This window comes from Euprymna scolopes, chromosome 22 (genome assembly GCF_053919585.1).
Source record: "Euprymna scolopes isolate OS-2025 chromosome 22, ASM5391958v1, whole genome shotgun sequence".
Lineage (NCBI taxonomy): Eukaryota > Metazoa > Mollusca > Cephalopoda > Sepiida > Sepiolidae > Euprymna > Euprymna scolopes.
In genome coordinates this window covers 92,957,970-92,982,395 of record NC_136503.1, presented here as the reverse complement: position 1 = coordinate 92,982,395, position 24,426 = coordinate 92,957,970, and the positions used below count along the sequence as shown (strand labels likewise).

The window sequence follows — 24,426 nt, the reverse complement described above, 5'->3', positions numbered from 1 at the left end:
TTAATTAGAGATTTGTTTTTGTCTTTTTTTTTTTTTGGATTACTCTAAAACCTTCTCATGTCGCCATATATTTTCGCAAACAAAAAATGCACTTAGTGTCTGTGTGTGTGTGGGGGGGGGACATATATTAAATATACGGGGGGGGGTCTAAATATTTTTCTCGAATGTTTTCCATTTAATTGATTGAAAATAATGAAACAGTTAAAGATGCATTTCTCTTTTAAAACAAAGCCGATTTGCATTTGTCATTAGTTGTCAAAATGCTATTGTAACATTTCATAAACAATTGAAAATAATTAACGATTGTTTTGCAAAACAAAACTGCATAGGGACAGTATAGTTAACAATTCTTAACTAAAGAACGGATGTGAATGTATTCTTAACATTTCTATACGTTCTCTTTACCAAAAACTGTTCATGTGTTTACTCTAATCATAAATATTTGCCTGACAATGTTATAGATATGTAATAGATTGATTTGTTTTAATGCAAAACGAAACAAAAAACAAGATACATATAATTATAATAGAAATACTTTTTACTAATATTGTGAGAATAACCCTTGGCTAAAAATGATATTTTCCTTTTGTTTTATTCAACTCTCATTTGGTTTTATGCGATGTCATATGGACCCCTTGAAAATCTTGCCGGAAAAAAGCACAAATAATTATTTTAAAATTTAAACCTTCGTACATTAATTTAAACTAAAATTTACATCATCATAAAATTAATCATCATTTCCAGGCTACTCTAACATTGCAAAAATGTTCACTAAGCCGAAGTCTGACTGGCAAAGTTGTAAAACTATGCGTAATCGCTTAGATCCCCCCCCCCCAAAAAAAAAAGCTTACAGAATTTATTTCCATGAGGAAAAAAATAATTTTTGGTTAGTGTTCTAAAATACTACAATGTCTCTGAAATGAAAAATTATTTTACGTCCAATTAATATTGCTCAAGCGTTTCTCAACTGGAAGGATCTAGAGATCCGATTTGCTGAAAGAAACATAGTTGACAAAGTAGAGCAACATCTTATTGAGAAGGAAACTAAGAAGTGGCAGGAAATTCTAGCTAGATTGCTGGACATCATCATGTTTCTCGCCAAACAGAATCTGGCACTATGGGGTCACTGAGAAGACATCCATAATGATGAAAGAGATCAAGAAAACAAAGGGATTTTTTTTAGAATTGATAAATTTATTGGCCAAGTATGATGCTGTGCTCCGTGAACATTTGGTGAAAATTAATCTGGGAAAGAAAATCGCTACTTCTTATCTGTCACCCGAAATTCAAAATGAATTTGTGAGCATTTTGGCAAAGCAGATGAGAAAGAAAGTCATCGATCAGAAAGCAAATATTTTTGCATAATTTTTAATAGCATTCCTGGTGTATCTCACAATGAGCTTATGAGTGAAGTGTTGCGCTACGTAAAAATTAGTGAAAATAAAGTAACAGTGGAGGAGTCGTTTCTCCACTCCATCAAGACAAAAGGTAAAAACGCAGAGGACATTTCTAAACTGATTTTGAGAAAACTGGAGAACGATGGGATTCAGATTGGTGACTGTATTGGCCAGGCATTTAACAATGTTGCTATTATGGCACGCCAGCGATCGGGTGTGCAGAAACGAATCTCTGAAATCAACCCAAAAGCTCTATTTGTGCCATGCACTAACAATTCATTAAATCTGGCTTGTAGACATGCTGCTTCTGTAGCGGTTCACTCTGTTACATTTTTTGCCATACTAGACTGGTTATTCTCGTTCTTTTCTGCATCTACACATCGCTGGGACGTCTGGATTTAGTTGACCGGTCTAAGTATCAAGCGGACATGGAAACTAGATGGAGTAGTCGAGCAGATGTTGTAAATGATGTGGTAAAAAATTATTGGAAGTCGTCATTGCCCTAGAATAGCTCACAGAAGAAGGAGAAAATGCAATCATAGGATCAGATGCCTCTTTAATTTTCAACTCGGTATTGTCGTTTCCGTTTTCTTTTATTTCTGAACTTTTGGAAGACTATTATCTTAGACATCAATGATGCCAAGAAGTATCTTCAAGAAGGGGCTGAATCAGCAACAAACTTCTGTCAGGCTGACGGCGTTGACAGATTGCCTTCTTCAGAATAGAGAAAAGATGGTGGGCACTGTAATAGACGAGTCAAAAAAACTCTGCTCTGAAATTGGGATAAGCATGGAGCATCGTATCCGCAAAAAGAAACGAATGATGAACGATTGACTGATACAGCACTGCGGTTTGATACTTAGTTGAGACGGGAAATGCTGTCTGTCATAGACAGTTGGACTGAAGAAATATCTTGCAGATTTCAACAAGTTCACAATCTTGCAGGAAAATACGCTTTTCTTACACCATCATATCTGCTTGATGATAATTATGATTGTCAACGTGGTGAAGTTGACGAAGATGTAGAAAAAGATAAATTCTTTGCCGAAAGGAAGAGATTACAGTAGTTTGTGAAAGCTTCAGGAAAAGACAAAATCAATGGACCTCTTGAACTTTTGAACTTTATACAGAGATACTGCCTTGAGGATTTCGTCCTTAATATTGTGATCTTACTGCGCATTTTCCTTACCAGAGCTATAAGCGTTGCCAGCTGTGAGCGCTCTTTCTTGAAACTGAAACTCATAACAAACTATTTTCGATCAAAAATGAGCCAAACAAGGCTTGGCAATCTTCTCTACAGAGAGGGAACTTGTCGATAGAGTGAATTTTGATAGTTATTGATAACTTTACCGAAAAAAAAAGCGCAAAAAGTATGTTGGTAAATTTTCAACCGACTTGATGCCTTGCGATAATTCTCTCACAAAAAATAAATTTATAGCCTTTTTTTTTTCAATTCATAAATACATTTATTTAAAAAAAAATTTTAAACTATTTTTAAAAGGATTGAAACATTACTAACAACAAAACATTTCTTAAACTGAGCGATTACACACACGGATTTCAAAAAGCACGGATACAAGACGTTTTTTTCTCTTCGGGAGGCTCGACCTCTTAGTAATAACATTATGAAGAAAAGAAAACTACATCGGACTATCCTCTCCTTGATACAGCCATGTTTTTGTGAAAATTCGGAAATAACAACAATAAAAAGGTAAATAAAAATGATTTTGTCATTTCTTAACCTTTTCATGTTTTCAAATATTCTCATTTAAATTTATAAAAAAATGTTTTCTAAAATGTGTGACTTTCCATTTCTTAAATTTTGCGCTTAAGCCAAGCGATTACACACAAAGATTTCAAAAAGCGCAGATACAAGACGTTTTTTTCTCTTTGAGAGGCTCGATCTCTTAATGTAGAAAAAGAAAAGAAAACTACATCGGATTATCCTCTCTTTGATACAGCCATGTTTTTTGCGAAAATTCAGACAACAAGAAAAAGTAAATAAAATGATTTTATCATTTCATAACATTTTCAGGTGAGCAAGTTCTTATTTAAATGTATTATTATATTTGTTTGCGTAGCCAATTAATTTAATTTAGCATTATTTTATGATTTGAATTATACGTTTTTGCTTTGAAAAAAAATATTTGGTTTCTTTTGTTTCATATTAACGTTTACTTAATTCCTTTCAGATTAATGTTTACATGCTTGTTATTCAAATTATTGAAAAGAAATTGTTAAATTAAAATAAGATTAAAAAAAAAATGGGAATTGTGTAAACATTAATCTGATGGCAATTGTGTAAACATTAGTTCAATAAAAATAAATATTTTGAGGGTTTTTTGGAATTTTGATGGTTTTAACAGGTTGTCATATGCCAGCAGTAGATGGGGGGGGGCGACAAAACAGGTAATCATATGCCAGCAGGGGAAGGGGCAAAACATGTAATTATATGCCAGCGAGGGGGGGAACAGGTAATCATATGCCAGCGGGTGGGGTGGGGGCAAAATTATATGCCAGCGGGGCGGAGGAAATTTTCCGACCGCCCCGGGTGGCAAAAACTGATCCTACGCCACTGCGCGTAGCCCTTGTTGCAGGACGTTGTGTCGACGTTAGTCCCGCACACTTAAAATAATAAAAATAAAAATAAAGTGTAAAAAACAGTGTTGTTGAACAATCAAGCAAAGATGACTGAGGCGGATGAATAAATTGAATACAAAATTTATTTTTTTTTAAATTATAGATAAATGAAAAGACAAGATCAGAAAGTTTCATCTCTATGAGTCCTCCTGCGACTGAGGTAATAAAATGAAATGAAGTAGAAAAATGAAAGTTCTTGGTTAGAAATAACTAGTTCTTTTAAGGAACAATTAAAAAATAAAAGTCTATCGCTTATTTTAGCCAAAAGATAGAAAAGGTAAAAATCCATGTGTAAAAAGCCCATCTCCACGAGGATAATTGTCGGGCGTACGTGTGTTTAACGTCCCGAGGACGGAGATCGACGTTGATGCCTACAGCATGCTGCTTGGGGGTCGACTGGTTATTTATTTGTTTCCCACGAAACAAAATGTAACACAAGGTCGGTTTAATGTGAGAGATAACCAGCTCCCCTCAAAAGGGGCATTCTAGAAAAAATAAAATTGCCTTAGTATAGAAAGGTTTCTCCCTCCATTGACTTTACAATTAATTTTAGTGCAGCATCTGAACAGACACAATACTTCAGCCACCAGTCCTGTACGATTACTGGATATCGACTTGGGGGTCGACTGATTCGTTTGGGCAAAAAATGCCCTTTTTATACATTTCAACCGGCTCAGAAAAAAACATTTTTTTAATTTGTTTTCTTCGTAATCCGATTGGATGAAAAAAAAAAAAAAAAAAATTTTTTAACATCTTTATGATGTAAGATGCTCTCCAAGACGGTAGAAAAAAGTAGGGGTTCGTTTATAAGTCCACAGAATTTGCATGGGTGTAGAAAAGCGAATTTTCACATAGCCGAAACAATGTGCGCGCAACTGTGTTTTACAGTTGAGGCTACGCGCCTTTATCCTGTTTGAGTAGTCTCGCCATGAAGGCGTTGAGGCTACGATAAGATGAATTAATGAATAAAAATTCACGTATTTTTCATAAGTTATCAAGTTTGTATCTATCTCATCTTAGTGGTGTGCAGTCACACACACACACGCGCGCGCGCGCGCAAATTAATGAACCTTTATTCATTTTAATTTCCCCGCGCATTTTGCACAAAAATAAGTTCTTCCAGCAACGACACAATTTCAAATACGCCCACACACTTTTCTCACAGCAACAAAAGTAAAATGAACATATTTCTGGCGGACATAGTTGCCGACAGTATCACGTGACACAAGTGACCAATGAGAAAATTCAGAAGAGTGTCTTTTTAACGCTTTTCCAAAAAAAACAAAATATCAGCAGTAGCAATCGTGTTTTTGGAGCCGGCCCAAATGTATAAAAACGCATCAAATAGTCTTCTAGAATTAATTCATTTCATTTCGTTCATTCAGTCACTTCAGTCTTCTTCTTTTCTTCTCGCTTTAACGACACACGAGAACATGCCTCTCGTCTTCATAACATCGTCGCTGCCGAAGCCGTCAACACCATGACTACACACGCCACGTGGACACTCAAAAATCACTTTTGCACACACGTGTCCATTCTGCATATTTTCTAATTAATAACAACAAATTACTTTCCTCGTGAATTACTTCTCATGAGACTTTTAAGTAAGGTGAACTTTGCCAAATAAAACACAAACTGTAAAATAATCTCATTATTTTCACCTTCTGAACTCCTTGATTCCTCGAAGGACTTTCATCTAACATTCTAACCCTAACCCGACTTCAAAAGAACTTTCACCAATCGGACCTTTGTTTATTCACCTTGTTGTTTTTGTTAAAAAATAAATGCGGTACATTTTAAGTTAGAAAGAAATGTCATTTTTTTTCATTCTTTTTTTATTATGTTGTTTGGGGCAAAGAGATTTAATTTTACTTAAACTTCTTCACCCCTACAAATTGATGACACCCGACCATGAGATAAAAACATGCACATCCTCCTGTATCCTACAAATTGGTGACACCCGACCGTGAAATGAAATATATACTTTCTTCTACAACTCCACAGTTGCACATCACGCTATTTTCCTATTTAAATCGGGACCGCAGACGTCAGTCTACACCAACTCCTTGCCTACGCAAAGACCAGAGACCGGCAATTTAAAGGTTTCCAAATCATTTTCAGAACTAAATCAAGTGAAACAAGAGCATGGATTCGTCACATTCAGAAATATCTCCAGCCACCCTATTGTTAAACCTCCCGGTATTCAACCCAGCCAACATCAAATCCTGGTTCATCCAAATCCAAGCGTTATTCAACGCAAAGCGGATAATGTCGCAAAGGACATAATACACTTACCTGGTCGAGAAATTACGTACCGACATTATGAAGGAGGTAATAGATTTACTCGAAACTATACCAGAAGAAACCCCTTATGACCGACTGAAAGAAGCAATTCTAAAACGAACTGGCTTATCAAATGAGTCGATGCTACGCAACCTATTTACGCGGGTCGAACTTGGAGACCGCACTCCATCGTAGTTGTTACGTCACATGCGCACCCTTTTGGAAGATAACAAGATGTCGGAGAAACATCGTAGAGTAGCGTAATTAAGATAGCAACACGATTTTTCTTCTATTCTTTACATATTTTTGTTGATAGAATAAGGATAGAACTAGGGTTTTGTTTTAATCGTGCACAACAAATGTAACAAGTTTTTTTTTCGAAATATAGGAAAATTTCGTTCCTGAAACGGCTGTCGGTATTACTGTCAAATTCGGCGCCTGATACAGGATTGGCTGATATGGGCGAGTACGTTGCGTTCTGTCTCTGTGCCCCCTCACCCTCCGCGTCGTATTATTACTATTCCTTTCTTTCCATGCCCTCCTGCTAGACTGTTGTAGTTTCCAGTGCGGTAAAATAAATAAATAAATAAATATATTTTTTTTTTAAATGGCGACAACTTGTAACGTTAATGCCTCATTAGTTCGCGACGACCCTGCTTTGTTTTTTGCTCAACTCGATTTATTTTTCAAACAAAAATCGATTGACAACCAGGCAGAGAAATTCTGTTACGTCGCATCCATTTTACCTCAGGATACAATTACTGAGGTAAGAGAATTAATAATCTCTCCACCTAGAGAAAAGCCGTACGATGTACTTAAGGAGAGAGTCACGACTGCTGTGACTGTTTCCACACATAAGCGTATTTCGCAGTTGTTGAAACAAGAGACCCTGGGAGATAGCAAGCCGTCCCAATTTCTAAAACGGTTACAAAAATTAGCTGAAGGTGCGATGGATAAAAGCATCGTTAAGCCTATTTTCCTCCAACGGATCCCGACGGAGTATAAGGTGGTTATCGCTGCTCAGGACGAGTCCACGCCGGTGGAACAACTCGCCGTCATAGCAGATCACATTGCAGACATATTATCCACACAATCGTCTGCAGTATCCAGCGTGAAGACCTCTGGAAAAGACGAGCTTCTGGAAAAATTAATGGAGGGCCAAAAACGGTTGGAAGCCCGTATGGACAGAATGGCGGAAGACATTGCCAGACTATCATTAAACCAGAAGCAGGGACATGGCAGCAGAGGAGGTCGCAGCCAGTCCCGGGAACGCAAGCAAGAATCTATTTGTTGAAAGCACAAGAGATTTGGCGAAAATGCCAACTCTTGTATTCCACCTTGCAACTATAAGGGGCAGGGAAAAGCCTAAACCGACAGACGAAAGCGGCATCAACTGTCGGTGCATCCTGCTCTGGCCGCCTACTTTATGTTGTAGATAAAAATACAGGCATCTTGTTTTTAGTGGACAGTGGGGCACAAGTTTCCCTTATCCCGGCAACATCAGTGGACAAAAGGTCTCCTCCCTGTAAATTTACACTGTGAGCTGTAAACGGTTTGATAATACGGATAATATGGACCTTAACTTGGGTTTACGCAGATCGTTTATCCATGTTTTCATCGTGGCTGACATAAGCAGTGCTATACTGGGTACTGACTTTCTGCAAGCATTTGGCCTGGTAGTAGATATGTCAGACCAGTGTTTCCGAGATCCAAGCACACAACTTGCAGCATGTGGGGTGGTGGGGACTGGCACACCATTAGGTCCACAGGTAGCACATACAGACCAGGACGAAGCCTTCCTGAGTCTGTTGAAGGAATATCCTTTAATATCGGTCCCCTCCTTTCACAAGGAAGTGTTACCACACACTGTAACTCATTACATTGAGACAAAAGGCTCACCCGTCCATTGTAAAGCCAGACGTTTAACACCTGAAAAAATAAAGGCTGCGAAAGCAGAATTTCAGCAGATGATGCAGCTTGGCATAGTTCGTCCTTCAAATAGCGAATGGGCCTCGCCTCTTCATCTTGTTAGCACGGCGGGCGAGCTTTAAATGCCACTACGAAACCGGAGGTACCCAGTACCACATATCCAAGATATAACAGCAGTGGCCCAGAATAATAGGGTCTTTACTAAATTAGACCTTATTTGGGTATACCACCAGATCCCTGTGGAGCCCGAACATATTCCCAAAACGGCAATTACCACACCGTTTGGAATGTTTGAATTTTTGCGTGTTCCATTTGGTTTACGCAACCAAGACCGTCTTAAAAGACAAGATGGCCGGTGGGCAAAAATAATTTAATCTGCTGACGTCATCACGGGTAGTCCATTAGTTGTTTCTTTACACCGGTAAACACCGGTAGTAACTCGTGGATATCTCCATTAAACAAGGTAAGTTTTAACGTGCTCCCCCCCTGTATTTAACACGATGTAACTATAATTTAATTCAATATTATCATCCTAAGTTTTTTACCATTCAAAAGAAGCGTCAAATAAATTGCTAATATTAAAAAAAAATGTTTTACAGCATACAAAACTAATGAAAATGCGAGACAACATCGACTCTTTTGAAGAGACGATTTTTTAAGCTGTTGACACGTTTTAAAAATTTAGCAAAAATTAATTTTCCTGAAATTTTCAATATTTAAAAATAAATTATGCCGGCTGATAACATTTTTAAACTTTTTTTTAAAGCTAGAAAGATAAAATTTAAAAATACTTATATCTATATATATATATATATATATATATATATATATATATATATATATGAAACTTAAAAGTAAAAAAAAAAAAAAAAAAACGCGCGTTCATTTCGGGTTTGTATTACTGTACACAGATTCGAAAAAGTTGTCAAAAAACAAATATATGACAAATAAATGTTATCAAAGGCAAGATAAGTTACTTTTCTACCAAACTAGATATATTTTTCGTGTTTTTATTCAATATAACATGTTTATTCAGCTCCAAAAACAAGGTGTTATAAATAAAAAAAACGGTAAATTTATACAAACACCGTGACAGCGAATTAACCCTAACCCTAAACCCTAACCCTAAACCCTAACCCTAACCCTAACGCTGTCACGGTGTTTGTATAATAATACCAAAAAAACTAGAAAAAATATATGTCAAGCTATGTCACGGTAACATATATTGAGCGAGTTTTTTTTACAGTATTTTAACCAGTTTTTTATTTATAACACCTTTTCCCAAACTTACCGTGTTAAAGAGGGAGTCAGACGCCATCTTGAAATTTCCGGGTTTGTATTACTGTACACATAGATTCGAAAAAGTCAAAAAATAAATGTCAAACAAATAAATGTTATCAAAGGCAAGATAAGTTACTTTTCTACCTAACTGGATATATTTTTTGTGTTTTTATTCAATGTAACATATTTATTCAGCTCGAAAAACATACAGTGTTTACCGATGTATTGGAAAATGTAAAATGGCGGCCGACTCTCTCTTTAACACGGTAAGTTCGGAAAAAGGTGTAATAAATAATAAACTAGACAAAATACTCTTAGAAATTTGCTCAATATAAGTTACCGTGACATAACTTGATATATATTCGGTGGTTTTTTAATAGTATTTTTAAAAACAGTAATGAATTTTCCGAACTCAATATTTTTCAATTTTTAAACTTTAAAAATCTATCAAAATTTTTTTATTGATTCTATTTTTACGATATTTTCAGGGTCAATGTGAAATTTTATGTTCTTTCCAATAAACCGAATATAATATTTTAGACAAACGTTTTTTTTTTAATTCACGCCCCCCCCCCAAGTGTCACCCATTTTTAACTTTCTCTTAAAAAGTAAATAATTAATTTATGTCGGAGTTTTATATATCACAAATTGAAGAGAAAAGGTCAATAAATAATATATTCAAAATTAAAACAAAAAAAAAAAAAAATGCCTTTTTTAGAAATTTACCTGTAAAGTCCGAAGTTTAAAACCTTTTTTAAAAAAAAAAACACATTGTTTTTTTTTTTTTTTTTTTTTTAATAAAACCTTGGTCCTTGCTCCTTTAATTGAAAAAAAAAAAATTAGGGCTTGAATTACATTTTTCGAGGAGTTATAAGCTTGGAAAGATGGGGTGGAATTATTCACTATTTTCACGAAATTTCTGACACTGCTATCGGTAAACACTGTATGGTTTTCGAACTGAATAAACATGTTACATTGAATAAAAACACGAAAAATATGTCCAGTTTGATAGAAAAGTAACTTATCTTGCCTTTGATAACATTTTCATTTAATTATATTAAATAAACTTCAAGTTTACTACAAATCAAATCGTGTTCCTTCACTTTTTAAAAATGTAATTTATAAGTAATTAAAGAACGCATTCTAATCTTTAAAATCTATAATACAACAAAATATTCAATTGCTTATAATACTTAAACAAACAACTTGTGTTTTATTATTTTTTTATTATTAATATTAGATGAGTTTCAGTATAAATCATTGTGTTCTTTCTTTATTTCAATCCAATTTTGAAGTTTTGTAACGCTGTCTGTAAAAATTACTGTTCATTATTGACAGTCTAAGAGTTCCTCATATCTTGCTTGTTGGGACCTCGGCGATGACGTCATTTTTTCAGCTGGCCGGCCATCTTTATAACGAAGGCCACGACGCAACGCAGTTCAAACATTCCAACGTTTTATAGACCAGGTTCTGCGAGACTTGCCATTTGTGTGTGCATACATAGATGACGTCCTCATTGCTAGCAGGAATAGGCAGGAACACATAGATCATGTGCACCAAGTATTCGATCGCCTGAACTAATATGGTGTTGTTTTAAATCCATCGAAATGTACCTTTGGTCAATCCGAGATTATATTTTTGGGGCACCATATTTCAAAGAAGGGAATTTCCCCATCCCCAGAGACAGTCAAGTCCATCCGAGATTTCCCTATCCCTGCTACAATGAGACAGTTGCAGCAATTTTTAGGATTAGTTAACTTCTATCGTAGGTTTCTCCCTCATGTTGCCCAAGTACTTTTGTCATTGACAGATATGCTGACAAATGTGAAGAACTGCAACATTACACTATCGGAGGAAGCAATAGCAGCATTCAACAAAGTAAAGGCCATGTTAGAAGACACCACAAAGCTGTCCCACATTCAACCCGATAGTGAACTTTGTCTGGCAGTAGATGCATCTGCAACTGGAATTGGAGCGGTCCTGCAGCAAAAATGTAATGGGAACTGGCGACCTATTTCTTTCTTCTCCAAGTAATTGATTGACACAGAAACACGCTATAGCACATTTTCCAGAGAGTTGTTGGCCTCGTTTTCCGCAATAAGACATTATTGGCAGCTCCTAGAGACACAGCCATTCTACTTGGTGACTGACCACAAGCCTCTATTAGGCGCTCTGCAGTCTTCCTCAGACAAATACTCTCCCCGAGAGGTTCGTCAGTTGGACTATATCCTACAGTTTACGTCGGATGTCAGACAAGTGAAGGGAGCTGACAATATACCAGCAGATACACTGTCACGAGGAATAAACTCCTTCACATTGGGACCTTCCATCGAAGCCAACACCTTAGCTATGGAGTAAGAAAAAGACGAGCACCTGCGGAAGCTTCTGCAGAATAATGGAACATCACTGCAGCTGGTGAAAATGGCACACCCCAACAGCCCTAGTGTGTGATATCAGCACTAACAAACTGCGCCCATATGTTCCAGCATCCTTAAGGAAAGATATATTCAATGCGGTACACGGGTTATCACACCCAGGGGCCAATTGCGTCAATATGTTTGATGACAGACAGGTATGTCTGGCCGAGGATGAAAGCAGACGTGCGAGAATGGACAAAGAAGTGCGTGCAGTATCAAAAGGCCAATGCTATCTTTTGACATGTGTCGACAGATTTTCAAGGTGGTTTGAAGCCTTACCAATGCCGGATATGACAGCATACACAACAGCCAGAACTTTCCTCGCTGGATGGGTAGCAAGATTCGGTGTCCCGGAAAATGTGACAACTGACAGAGGTAGACAGTTTGAGTCCGAACTGTTTCATAAACTCTCAGGACTTTTGGGCACCAGAAGTATACACACGACAGCATACCATCCACAAGCAAACGAAGCAGTCGAACGTCTACATCACAGCCTAAAGGCCTCTTTACGCGCAGTGCTTACCAGCAATACAAAGTGGTTAGAACACCTTCCTCTAATTTTGCTGGGTTTGCGCACAGCAGTGAAGAAGGATATGAATTGCTCAGCAGCAGAAGCGCTGTATGGTACCACACTACGCCTGCCAGCACAATACTTTTGTGATACACCAAATAAAGTTTGGGACCCTGCATCATTTGTTGATAGACTGATGGTTCATCATGGCCAGAATGGCATATTCTCCATCAGGAATAAACAAGTGCATTAACACATATGTGCCAAAGGCACTAGAGACATGCACACATGTGTTTGTTTGTGATACAGCTAGGTCGCATACCCTGCAACCACCGTACCGCGGACCTTTTAAAGTCAACAAGAAAAACAAGAAGTATTTCAGTGTCCTCATTAAGGACGAAGAACAAAATATCTCAATTGACAGGTTGAAACCCGCAACACTCGAGGATGCATATTTAGAAGTAGATCCCTCACAAAGGATGCCAGTCGAAGTGACACTGGAAAAACGGCCTTATAAAAAACACGTTCAGGCAGACAGGTAAAATGGCTTGACTTTGTCTCTACATAAAAAAAAAAAATAATCCTCTCACAACATTCAATTAAAAGTACTCCGTATTTTGGGGGGAGTGTTGTAGGGGACTAAAAATTAGAGGACACCGGGGAGGAGTAATCTGCCCCTGCTCTAAGGCTTGTTGGTTTTTTCTCTTTGGTCCCGGGCAGACGTGTTGCCTTTCCCTCTCAAGAAGAGGAGAACCTTTGTTCCACCACGAGGTGAGCTCTGAGAACTTTTTCCACCAGTCGGTGAGTCTTATCGAACTGTCACTATTGTATTGTGTTTTATTGTTGTTTAAATGTTTGTCAGTGTATAATAAATGTGTAAACGTAATTGGACAATTGTGTTTATTCATATATTTTTTGTTTAGTTAAAACTAACAAGCTAAAATCAGCGACCCATGTGTGGCTTCGAAGGGATAGGATTCAAAAACCACTGGAAGCTCCATACTCTGGACCACATAGGGTCATCCAAAGGCAAAACAAGCACTTTCAAATTAAACTGCCATCGGGAGATATACAAACAGTCTTAGTAGAAAGACTGAAACCAGTTAAATTCAGTAGTGTCAACAATAAAAAAAAATACTGATAACGAAGGTACTGAACAAATGACAAGAAATGAGAATATATCAGAAGGCATGTCAGCTCAAATACAGGACATACAAGACTCAACACATAAACCTACCATCACACGCTCAGGTAGACGTGTTCGCTTTGCGAAGCACAAAGATCACATATATTACACGTAAAAAAATAAAAAAATAAATAAAAATATAAACAGCATATATATAATAGTAGAAAGCTAAAGACACTCTACTATCCACCATTATCTAACATAACTAACATTCTCGGAATAGCTCCGCTATTTCGGGTGGGGATTAATAAGAATTTACTGTGGACTGGAAGATGTGGGACTTCCAGTGGAAAAAGGAAGTTTGGTTTTTGGCGCGTTTTTTTCTGGGGTTTTGAAGAAGAAGAAAAGAGAAGGACGGTTGATTTTCCATGCGGCCGGAGGAGCCCCGAAAAGGTTATGAAAGTCAAAAATGACATACTGGCCCCACGTTATGGCCCGAATGCCTTGAATGACTAAACACTGCTTCATTCACGCAAACCAGAAAAGGAAGACATTGAAGTAAATTCAAACCAACTTTGTTCCCACCTAAACCGATAAGTATAACCCTATGAACATTCTTTCTGTTGATTTTCTCACACACATTTCACGAACATTCTCTTCTGCCACAAAACGAACCTTCTCTATATACCTCCCAAATAGTAAATAAAGTTGCCTTTTTTTATTCACCCTTAAAATATGTTTTTTTTATTTATTTCTATGGAGTCAGAGAGTTAGACACAAACCTGATAAACCTCTATAGCCGATAGGTGCATTTAAATCAGAAAGGGGTGTGATTTTGTTTCATTCTTTTTTTTATTATTTTGTTTGGGGCAAAGAGATGTCATTTACTTAAACTTCTGCGCCCCTACAGTGGGGATGTAGAGGCCTTTTAGCCCTTAATGACTTCCTCCTAGATTGAGACATTTCAAAATGCCTTGGTTACTTTTAATGTTGTTTTGATTTATATAAATTTATTTATTGCGGACTATTATTCTCATCTTTTATTAGTTGTTGTTTCATAACGTTTCGGCTAACTATTCCTCTGGCCTTCATCAGGAGGTAACCGAGACAGATAGGAACCTCGAATCTCCTAACTGCATTCTCAGCAATCACTGCCATCCATCTCATAACTACAGATGGCAATGATTGCTGAAAATGCAGTTAGGAGATTCGAGGTTCCTATCCATCGCGGTTACCACTTGACGAAGACCAGAGGAATAGTTGGCCAAAACGTCATGAAACAGCAACTAAAAAAAGATGAGAATAATAGTTTTCAATAAATAAATTAATATAAAATAATACACATCTCAATAATGAATTCCAATTAAAATAATATATATTTTGATTTATTTCGGTTTTTTTTTTTCTTCCCCTACCAACACTTTCTGACATTTCATCTCCATTTTTGAAATAAACTCCTAAACTCTAATTCTGGACAGTATATCAAACTTTCTGTGGAAAAATAGTTTTGGAATTTGGGTTTAAATTTGTTAAAAATTTCTTTAAAAAACTTGAAGGAGATTAAGAGCCAAAACCCTCTGAAATGGCTATAAAAATAGCTGAGAAATACCAAAAAGTAGCTAAAAGTTGTAAAAACGTTAACTTTAAAACACCAATTTCTGTCATTTTTTAATGATTACGGAATATATGCGTTCTACCGAGAGTATGTTATTTTGCTTAAAGTACCATTTATTGTGATTCAGTATGTTGAGGGAGGTGCACAAGTTGAATTGTGGTGGTAGGGGTCGCAGAGCACATTCTGCGGAGGGGGGGTGTTCTTAAGCACGGCATAGTCTGCAGCAGTATGACTCTTTCCATTAACATTTTATGTACAACTCTGTCTTGAACAGCTGTTTTCTCATGTCTTCCACATATAATGAAAGCGTTTCGAGTGGGTAGTTCCCATTCGATTAATTTGTCTTTGCATATAAAATAAATATGAAGAATCTTTCCACTCTTGAAAAATCCTTTAAAATGACCACTTTACAGGTTTTTGGGAGGTGCTGAAAACAAAAATAACGTTTAAAATTACGGCAAACAAGTGTTAGAGAATGGATCGAGAGAGAGAGAGGGAGGTGAGTAAATTATATTGTAGACACGTTGACCGGAAGTGAGGGTCAGCTGATCGGATGCGTGTGAGTCACGTGATCAGGTTAGCTGAATTGGGGAGATTAGATTTTGACATAGAAGACAGCGGACGGCTTAGCAGTCATCTCCTCCCCTTCACGGGGAGGGGACGCTGATGGGTGTGGAAATGAAACCCAGAAGAAGCCACACAGGCCAGAGATTCACTTTCCATCCTTCTGCGAGACATCTGGGAAGTGAATAAAACTATAAAACTAATTCATCGTTTTGGAGTGATAAATCTTCATCCCAAAACAGGTTCCCGTCTCCCCTCCAAGACACGAGATGTATTCAGGTGGACCAACATCGACGAGCATGAAGGTATGTCTAAAATACATGTACCACACACACACACACACACACACATACACAATGGCATATGAACAAATAGACTGGACCACTAGACGATCACACGACGTACCCTTATTAGATAACTATACAATACAAGTAGTTTCCAAGATATGAAGAAATGCTAGTTTCAAAAAAGTGGGGGATCACTTTTCCAATAATTTAACGTAAAATGGGGGGGGGGGGATTTTTTCCACTCTCGGTAAAGCCTTTAAAATTTTCATTTGTTGCATGAGGGACTAACAAGAGTTTTTACTGTCTCGAATTGCGTCCTTTACCTGTGTACTTTTTTGCTTGGTTTTCAAATGTTAAAGAGGCCATTATGTTGAAGCCGATCTATCGTTATGTCTTTTATAATCCATTGATATCCTCAATAAGATAATAACACATGGCGGCAGTGGTGGAATGGAAAGATGTTCAAGTAAGATGTAGAAAAGAATAAGAAGCAGAAAGTTAGTTGCAGAAACAGATAAGTAACTTTATTGTTCTTGTTTCACATTGTAATTTATATGTACATCACGTTGACGAGACAAAAAAATATCGGAAGCGGACATGTAAGAAACAAACAGACCAGTGACTGGCATAAGGCCTCCGGCGCCCCTATGTATGTAAGACAATTTAGTGGCAAATTGGAAGTTGTTTAAACTGAAATGGTATAACTTCGGCATTATTACATGTTTGACGAAACAGTCATTACAATATCAGAGGGCACTTTTGCTTCATATGTTGGAAGACGACGCATTGAAAGTTTACTACGAGTTTCAATTTTCAGTACCTGAGGACGAAAGAAAACCCACAGAAATTATTCAGGCATTTGATAAATATGCTATAGGGGAAACGAATGAAACCTACGAGCGTTACATATTTCATAAGCAAGGAGAATCAGAGACTGTGGAATCCTTTATTACGGCACTTTGGACGTTGATAAAAACATGCAATTTTTGTGACAATTGCGTTTCATCAGTACTCAGAGATCAGGTAGTACTGGGAATACACAACCCCCGGACACAAGCTGATTTATTGAAAATAAGACAGTTAGACTTACAAAAATGTATTGACATCTGTAAGCTGTCTGAAAATGCTACAGTCCAGTCCAGAATCCTAAGGTCTGAAGGAGTGAACAGGGTTGACCCAGGAGAAAGACATCAGCACAATCTGACAGAGAGTACTGGGCGTGTGCATTGCAGCATGGAGTGAGCAAAGAGTTATGTCCTGCATTTGGTAAAGCCTGTTATAAATGTAAGAGAAAAAACACTTTGCCGTGAAATGCAAAGTATCAAGGAAAAAGAAGGGGCAGACAGTCAAAACCCAATATTATGACCAGGAAAACGACAGTAGTAGTTGTTCAAACTAGGGACACGTAGACGGCGTAACAATTAAGGAAAGGGTGAATGCTGTAAGTCAAGAGGTGATAAAAGCGGAAATGATGGTGAAAGGAAAACCAATTCTTTTCAGTTCAATAGTGGAGCGTCCGCGAACATATTGAATGAGAAACACGTGATTGGAAAAACACTGGAACATTCAAATAAGACTCTTGTCATGTGGAATGGAACAGAAGTGAAGCTATTGGGAGAGTGTCGAGTAAAAATGATAAACCCCAAAACTGGATAAAAATATGCATTCAAGTTTGTCATTGTGAATGAGGATTTCCATCCTTGACTTGATGCAAATGTAATCCAGAAATAATCAATAACGAAAAATTCAAAATGGTCGCCAAAGTTTCCCAAATGAATGAATCCAGCAGCCAAGACTCGGACAGCATTATCAATGACTTCAGAGATGTGTTCAAGGAAGAATTGGGTCAATTACCAGGAGAGGTACATTTGCAGGTGGATCCAGGAGTAACATCAAATGTTGCAGCAGCACGGAGAATACCAGTGGCACTTAAAGACAAGCTAAAAGTCGAGTTGGGAAAACTGGTTAAGAAGAATGTTATTGAACCAGTGGGCGACCCAACACCATGGGTAAGTGCTTTAGCACTGGTAGTTAAGAAAAATGGAAGCCTACGGATATGCGTAGACCCAAGACCACTGAATAAAGCTTTGAAGAGGGAACATTTTCAGTTACCTACACTGGACGATTTACTAGTGAAGGCAGATGTGCCATGGACATGGTCCCAAATTCATAAAGTGGCTTTTGATAAAATTAAAGAGTTAGTGAGTGAGGCACCAGTATTAAGGTACTATGACCCCAACAAATTCAATGTTATGCAAATGAGAAGGGCATAGGGGCTGCACTACTACAAACGGGTCAACCCCTAGCCTATATCAACTGTGCACTGACTGACACAGAAACTCGGTATACACAGATTGAGAAGGAACCTCTAGTAGTCTATGCATGTGAACAGTTTCACCAATATACATTTGGTCGACAGAAAACAGTACTAACTGATCATAGGCCACTGGAAGCGATCATGAAAAAAGAATTGGTGAAATGCGCAAAACGACTGCAAAACATGCTGATGTGACTACAGGCTTACGATGCTACAGTTCTGTACCATCCAGGTAAGAAAATGTTCCTAGCAGACATGCTATCAAGAGCATACATCTATGGATTGGCCAGTGAATATATGGACGATGAAGATGATGTCAAGGAAGCAGAATATATTCCTGTAACAGAGAGAAAGGCTGCTTGAACTGCGCTCAGCCACAAAGCAGTTGCAGCAAGTAATTCTGGAAGGATGGCCAGAAGACAAAATACAGAGGTGAGACCATATTTTAATATGCGGAGTGAAATGACGGTGCAAGAGGGTTAATTTTCAGAGGAAACCGGGTAGTGGCTCCACTGACACAGTGGGGAGTGTTGAAAGAAAAGCTGCATTCCACACACCTGGGAGTAGAGGGATGTTGCAGAAGAGCAAGAGAATGCTTGTATTGGCCAAATATGAACAGTGACATAAGGAACTACATTGCAAAATGCCCCACGTGTAGAAAATAGGAAATAGCCAATTCGGCAGAATCATTAAGGGTCCATGAAGTTCCTGACAGACCCTGGGCGAAAGTGAGAATAAATCTCTTTAAGTTTGCACAGTTGATTACATGAGCAACTTTTGAGAAATCGATCATCTTCTTAATACACAAGCAAAGACAGTGATAACTAAAGTGAAACACCATTTTGCACGACATGGAATACCAGATCAGGTGGTAACTGATAATGAACCTCAGTTTAGTAGCCAGGAATTTTCTACCTTTGCAAAAAAAAGTGTTTTACACATACACCGGTCAGTCCATACAATAGCAAGGCAAATCTGCAATAAAGATGGCAAAAAAATGCTTTTCTGGAAAGCGATGTAAGATAAGGCTGACCCATACCTAGCAATGTTGGATCACAGGAATACGCCAGGCAGGGGTCTTTTATCACCAGCTCAGCAGCTGATGTCAAGGAGAACAGAAACACTTCTCCCAATCAGAGAGGATTTACTCAAGCCAGAATTGACCAAAAATCTAAGAAAAATGGTGAAGCAAGACCGTAGGAGGAAAGAGCATTCTTTCAACCACAAAGTAAAACCACTGGAACCATTGTATCCTGGAGATGTAGTACAGATGAAGCCACACATAAATGGTCAAAAACGAGTGGAGGAAAGCAGTGGTATGGCAGAGACTGGATGAGTGATCATACCATATACAAGTGGATGGGGAATTATATTGATGGAATAGAGTAGATTGGAAGAAAACTGCAGAGACACCCCCACTCACATCAATAATAGACCAGTCATATGAAGTGCAGAACCAGTTACCCAAGAATGCAGAGCAGGGTACAGGAGATATATGCACCACAGAACCACCTCAATATGAAGGTGAAATAAGAGAAAGCCCAAACCCGACCCCATCCCCAACAAAACCAAGCCCGGAAAGGTTGTAGACAACACGGTCGGGAAGAATAGTAAGAGATCTTGTGAGATTCAGGGATTTTATAACATAAATGAAAGGGCAGAATAATCCCTGTTAGGTATGAGGGTAGTCAGCACAATGAATGCCTAGATCATTATATTTTATAGACTCTGTTTTCATTCTTGAACTTTTTTTTTTTGTTCTGTTTTGTCATTGAGAAAAGGGAAGACGCTGCATGAGGGACTAACAAGAGTTTTCACCGTCTCGAATTGCACCCCTTACCGGTGTACATTTTTGCTTGGTTTTCAAATGTTAAATAAAGAGGTCATTATGTAGAAGCCGATCTATTGTTATATCTTTTATAACCCATTGACACATCATTAATGTTTAAAATTCCAGAAAACAAGTAGTTTCGTAGACATGAAAAAATGCATCCACCTTATGGCAACCGTTTTTTTTTTTGTTTTTTTTGAGTAAGGGAGGGTGGCTACCGGTTTATGTTTTTCGTTCTTTTTTTGAAGAGGGGTGTATAGGCTATACACCCCTCTTACACTGTACAGCTTTTAACAGGCGCTTCTGCAGTTTAATTAACCATTTTAATGTAAGTAATGCACCGATATATTAACCATTTTAATGTAAGTAACGCACCGATATTGACCGAGCAGAAGATCTGTTTAATAATTCACAAAAATTCTGTTTACATTTGGTGGAGGGACGATGTAAACAGAATTTTTGTGAAATATTAAACGGTTCTTCTGCTCAGTTAATGTCGGCATGTTACTTACGGAAAACAGTTAATTAAATTGCAGAAGCGCCTGTTTAAAATTATACACCTCCCCCCCCCCCAAAAAAAGAACGAAAAACAAATCGCCCTCTTAAAAAAAAGTGGCCATAAAGTGGGTGCATTTTTTTCATGTTTTGGAAACTACTTGTTTCCTGGAATTTTAAACATTATTGGTAATTTTAAAGAATTTCCAGAAGGTGGCCATAAAGCTCATTTGACGTTAAATTATTATAGAAAAGTAATCCAATACTTTTTTTAAACTAGCATTTCTCCATATCTTGGAAACTACTCGTGTACTGTTTCTTATTTTATTTTTCTAAGACACACACATTAAAATTTATAAATTCATTTGCGCGGGAATTACAGCATTCACCCACACCAAACCTCTTGGGTCAAAAAGTCAGATGCTTAAGAAATGGCCAACGTAACTGAAAGCACCTTTTTTTTTTTTTTTTTTTTTTTTGTCAAAAATATGAATTTTTTGGACCAATCAGGGCTCGATTTAAAAAACTTATTTTTGCCAGCCTCTGAGAGCCGCTAAAGAAATATAAAAGGCACAGAGAACTTCTCTCGTCAGAGAGAAAGATAACTGACACCAACAGCCACGCTCACTGAGTGAAATTCAGTAGCTGAAATGACAGCTTTTCTCGAAATGAGCACCAACTTTATGGCCACCTTCTGGAAATTCTTTAAAATTACCAATAATGTTTAAAATTCCAGGAAACAAGTAGTTTCCAAGACATGAAAAAAAGAACATTGCTTGAGTCTCTCTTTCTCTCATTTCGCCACTACACACAGTAGAATTTTTCTTTTACGCTCTCAAGTTTTCACCTTCTTTCACACAGATTGCCACCTTGGTGCACACTAAAAAAGTAATTTCTTTTTCTTTTACAAAAGTTTATTTTACATGATTGTTATTTATTTATTTATTTTTATTTATTTATTTCATTATTTCTTTTTATTTATTAATTTCAGGGGATTTATGCTAGTCCCCAACAATTGGTAAACCCTGACGTTCGTCTACAAATTGGTGACCCGACTGTGAACACTACCAAAAAAAAAAAAAAACAACCGGAAAAGAAAATGGAATCGCAACCTTCGAAAACACTCCTAACCACAATATCGTTGAACATCCCATCTTTCAACCCGACTAATCCTGGTTTGTTCAAATCCAGGTATTATTAAAGACAATATGAATCACCTCATAGAAAACATGATATTGTTACTTGGTAGAAAAACTGCCAGTGAACGTCATTGAGGAAGTAACAGATTTGCTAGAAAATGTTCCAGAGAAAAACGCATATGAAAGGCTCAAGGAACCGATTTTAAAACGGACTGGAGTCTCTAATGAAACAATGCTGCACAACCTTTTCACTCAGGTTGAATTAGGAGAGCATATCCCATCACTACTACTTCAACACATGCGAACCTTGCTGGGTGACAAAAAAATGTCTGAGAACATTAAGTGGAGCTTATGGCTGGACAAATCCTCACACTCTTGATGGAGGAGACGAAAACTAAAAAAATAGGTGACATAGCAGACCGGATCCATGAAAGCCTTCGAAGCCGCAGGGTAAACCTCATTCAACCGCAACCAGCACAAACAAGATATGGGGAACTAAATGAACTCAAGTCTACTGTAGAAAAACTGCCTAAACAAGACTTATTACATGCAGACCGTCACTACTCCCACAATAACCGACCAGCCTATAGAAAATGAAGGTTGAGCAGAGGCCGAAGTGACAATCGTGATAAAACAATTATTGTTATTATCACAGAAAGTTTGGTACTGAGGCGAGATGCTGTATACACCCGTATTTTGTTAACATGAAACAGGGAAACGGAAATTCCAGCCAGTAGAGACGATGACGGTAGCTGAATTTTCGAGAAAAGGTCGTCTATTTTATATCCACGACCAAATTCATGGATATAATTTTAATAGACACTGGGGCTGAAATAAATGTGATACCACCAACTCAGAATCAGGAGATTACGCCGCAGTCTTACCACCCACAAGCAACCAATGGTATAAAAATATCAACTTGAGTGAAATTTTTGAATATAAATCTTGGCATGCGACAGAATCTTTTTTTCTAAATTGGATCTTGTAAAAGTCTACTACCAAGTTTCAGTGGCAGAAAAAGACATTCATAAAACTGCACTGACTACACCATTTGGCCTTTACGAGTTCGTACGGATGCCTTTTGGGCTTAGGAATGCCTGCCAAACCTTTCAAAGGTCCGACAAAGTTTTTAGACGTCTGCCATTCATGTTTGCATATGTGGATGACGTTCTAATTGTCAGCAGAAATCTCCATAAGCACAAACCTTTCAAAGACTGTCACATTATGGTCTAAAAATAAACATCGAGAAATGCACCAAAAGTTAATTTCCTCTGACATTTGATTGACAAGGATGAAATATCCCCACTACTATTGAAATTTTGGGGTCGTCACCAAAATCCGTTTTTTAAGGTAACAAATTAAAGGAAAAAAGGGGGAAAATAAACAAGCTAAGTAAAGAGGAATGAGCAAATGAAATAACAGACACGAAATGAGTTTAAAATGATCCAAATTTATTTAAAGAAAATAGTTATGGTTGCTTATATTTTCCTAAGCTCAGGTTTTAAAAACCTGTAAGTAACATGAAATAAAAAATAACAATACAAATACAAAAAAAAACAAATCTTACTTGACAGGCTGAAATAAAATGCGCGAGCCTTTTCTAGTCTCACACAAAAACACGCGTTCACATTTCAAGCTATATTACTTGTCATATACATACGCGCACACAAATATACGCGCCCACGTCCACACACGTACATATATTCACGTTCGCGTACATACACTCACATTCACGTGCATACACACACGCTAACGTACGCACATGAACAACGTCACTACCCTTTTCAAAGGAAACCCTTACATGTGCAAAAGACCACCGGAAACACCTATAAAAGCAAGAGACAAGCTGTTTCCAGCCTTTTTCGACTTAGCTCTCGAGCTGAGCGGTCGTCGGACCATTCGCCCCCCCCCCTTTCGGGGCGCCCGCACGCGTCACGTCCCCTGCTACTATGTAGGGGACACGAGCTAACAGACAGTATGTACACTTTATATACTTTCTCTCTCCATGGCCTGAATTGACTTTTTCTCATTTTTCTCATTCTCTCTCTATACTACAATACACTTTCCTCCTCACCAGCTAACAGCGAGAAATGCACACCAAACTGGATTGAGTTTCTTTCTTTCTCTCTCTACAACAATAGACTTTCTCCTTCTCACCAGTAAACAGCGAGAGACGAACGCGGACATGAACACGTGTTGTACCCTTTTCTTTCATTTGTTTCTTCACGAAATAAATCCTAGTTCATTTAATTCAATTTAACACGTACTTCGTCTCTTTCTCAATTCAATTCATTTTTCCTATTTTTCACCACCACCACAAATTGGTGACACCCGAACGCAAGAGGAACACGCAGTTCCTTCTATACCCTAGACTGCTACAAAAAGCACATAAAAAATAGAAAATATTCTTTTTTCAGTCTTTCAACAAAAAAGTTATTTTCTCTTTTTTCCTGAAAAGAAAAACATGCAGGTTGCTGGGTTCCTTTAAAGTTCTTTTCTTTTTCTCTCCTCTTCTCTGTCTCTCTTTTTTTTAACAAGCGAAACCTTCAAAAGGTTTAAAAGTATAGCTCTCTAAAAGAGGGGTTTCTTATTCT

The 24,426-nt window shown here is 37.6% G+C and overlaps 2 protein-coding genes across 2 annotated transcripts; both read left to right on the top strand.

Moving 5' to 3' along the window:
• Positions 1–6,927: 6,927 nt before the first annotated feature.
• LOC145243736 (uncharacterized) lies at positions 6,928–24,092 on the top strand. Its single transcript, XM_080106784.1, has 2 exons — positions 6,928–8,712; positions 21,685–24,092. The coding sequence occupies exon 1, from the start codon at positions 6,928–6,930 to the stop codon at positions 7,612–7,614; it is 687 nt and encodes a 228-aa protein (XP_079962910.1). The 3' UTR covers positions 7,615–8,712; positions 21,685–24,092.
• On the top strand, positions 7,892–8,371 carry LOC145243735 (uncharacterized). The gene has a single exon (XM_080106783.1). The coding sequence runs from the start codon at positions 7,892–7,894 to the stop codon at positions 8,369–8,371; it is 480 nt and encodes a 159-aa protein (XP_079962909.1).
• Positions 24,093–24,426: the final 334 nt, after the last annotated feature.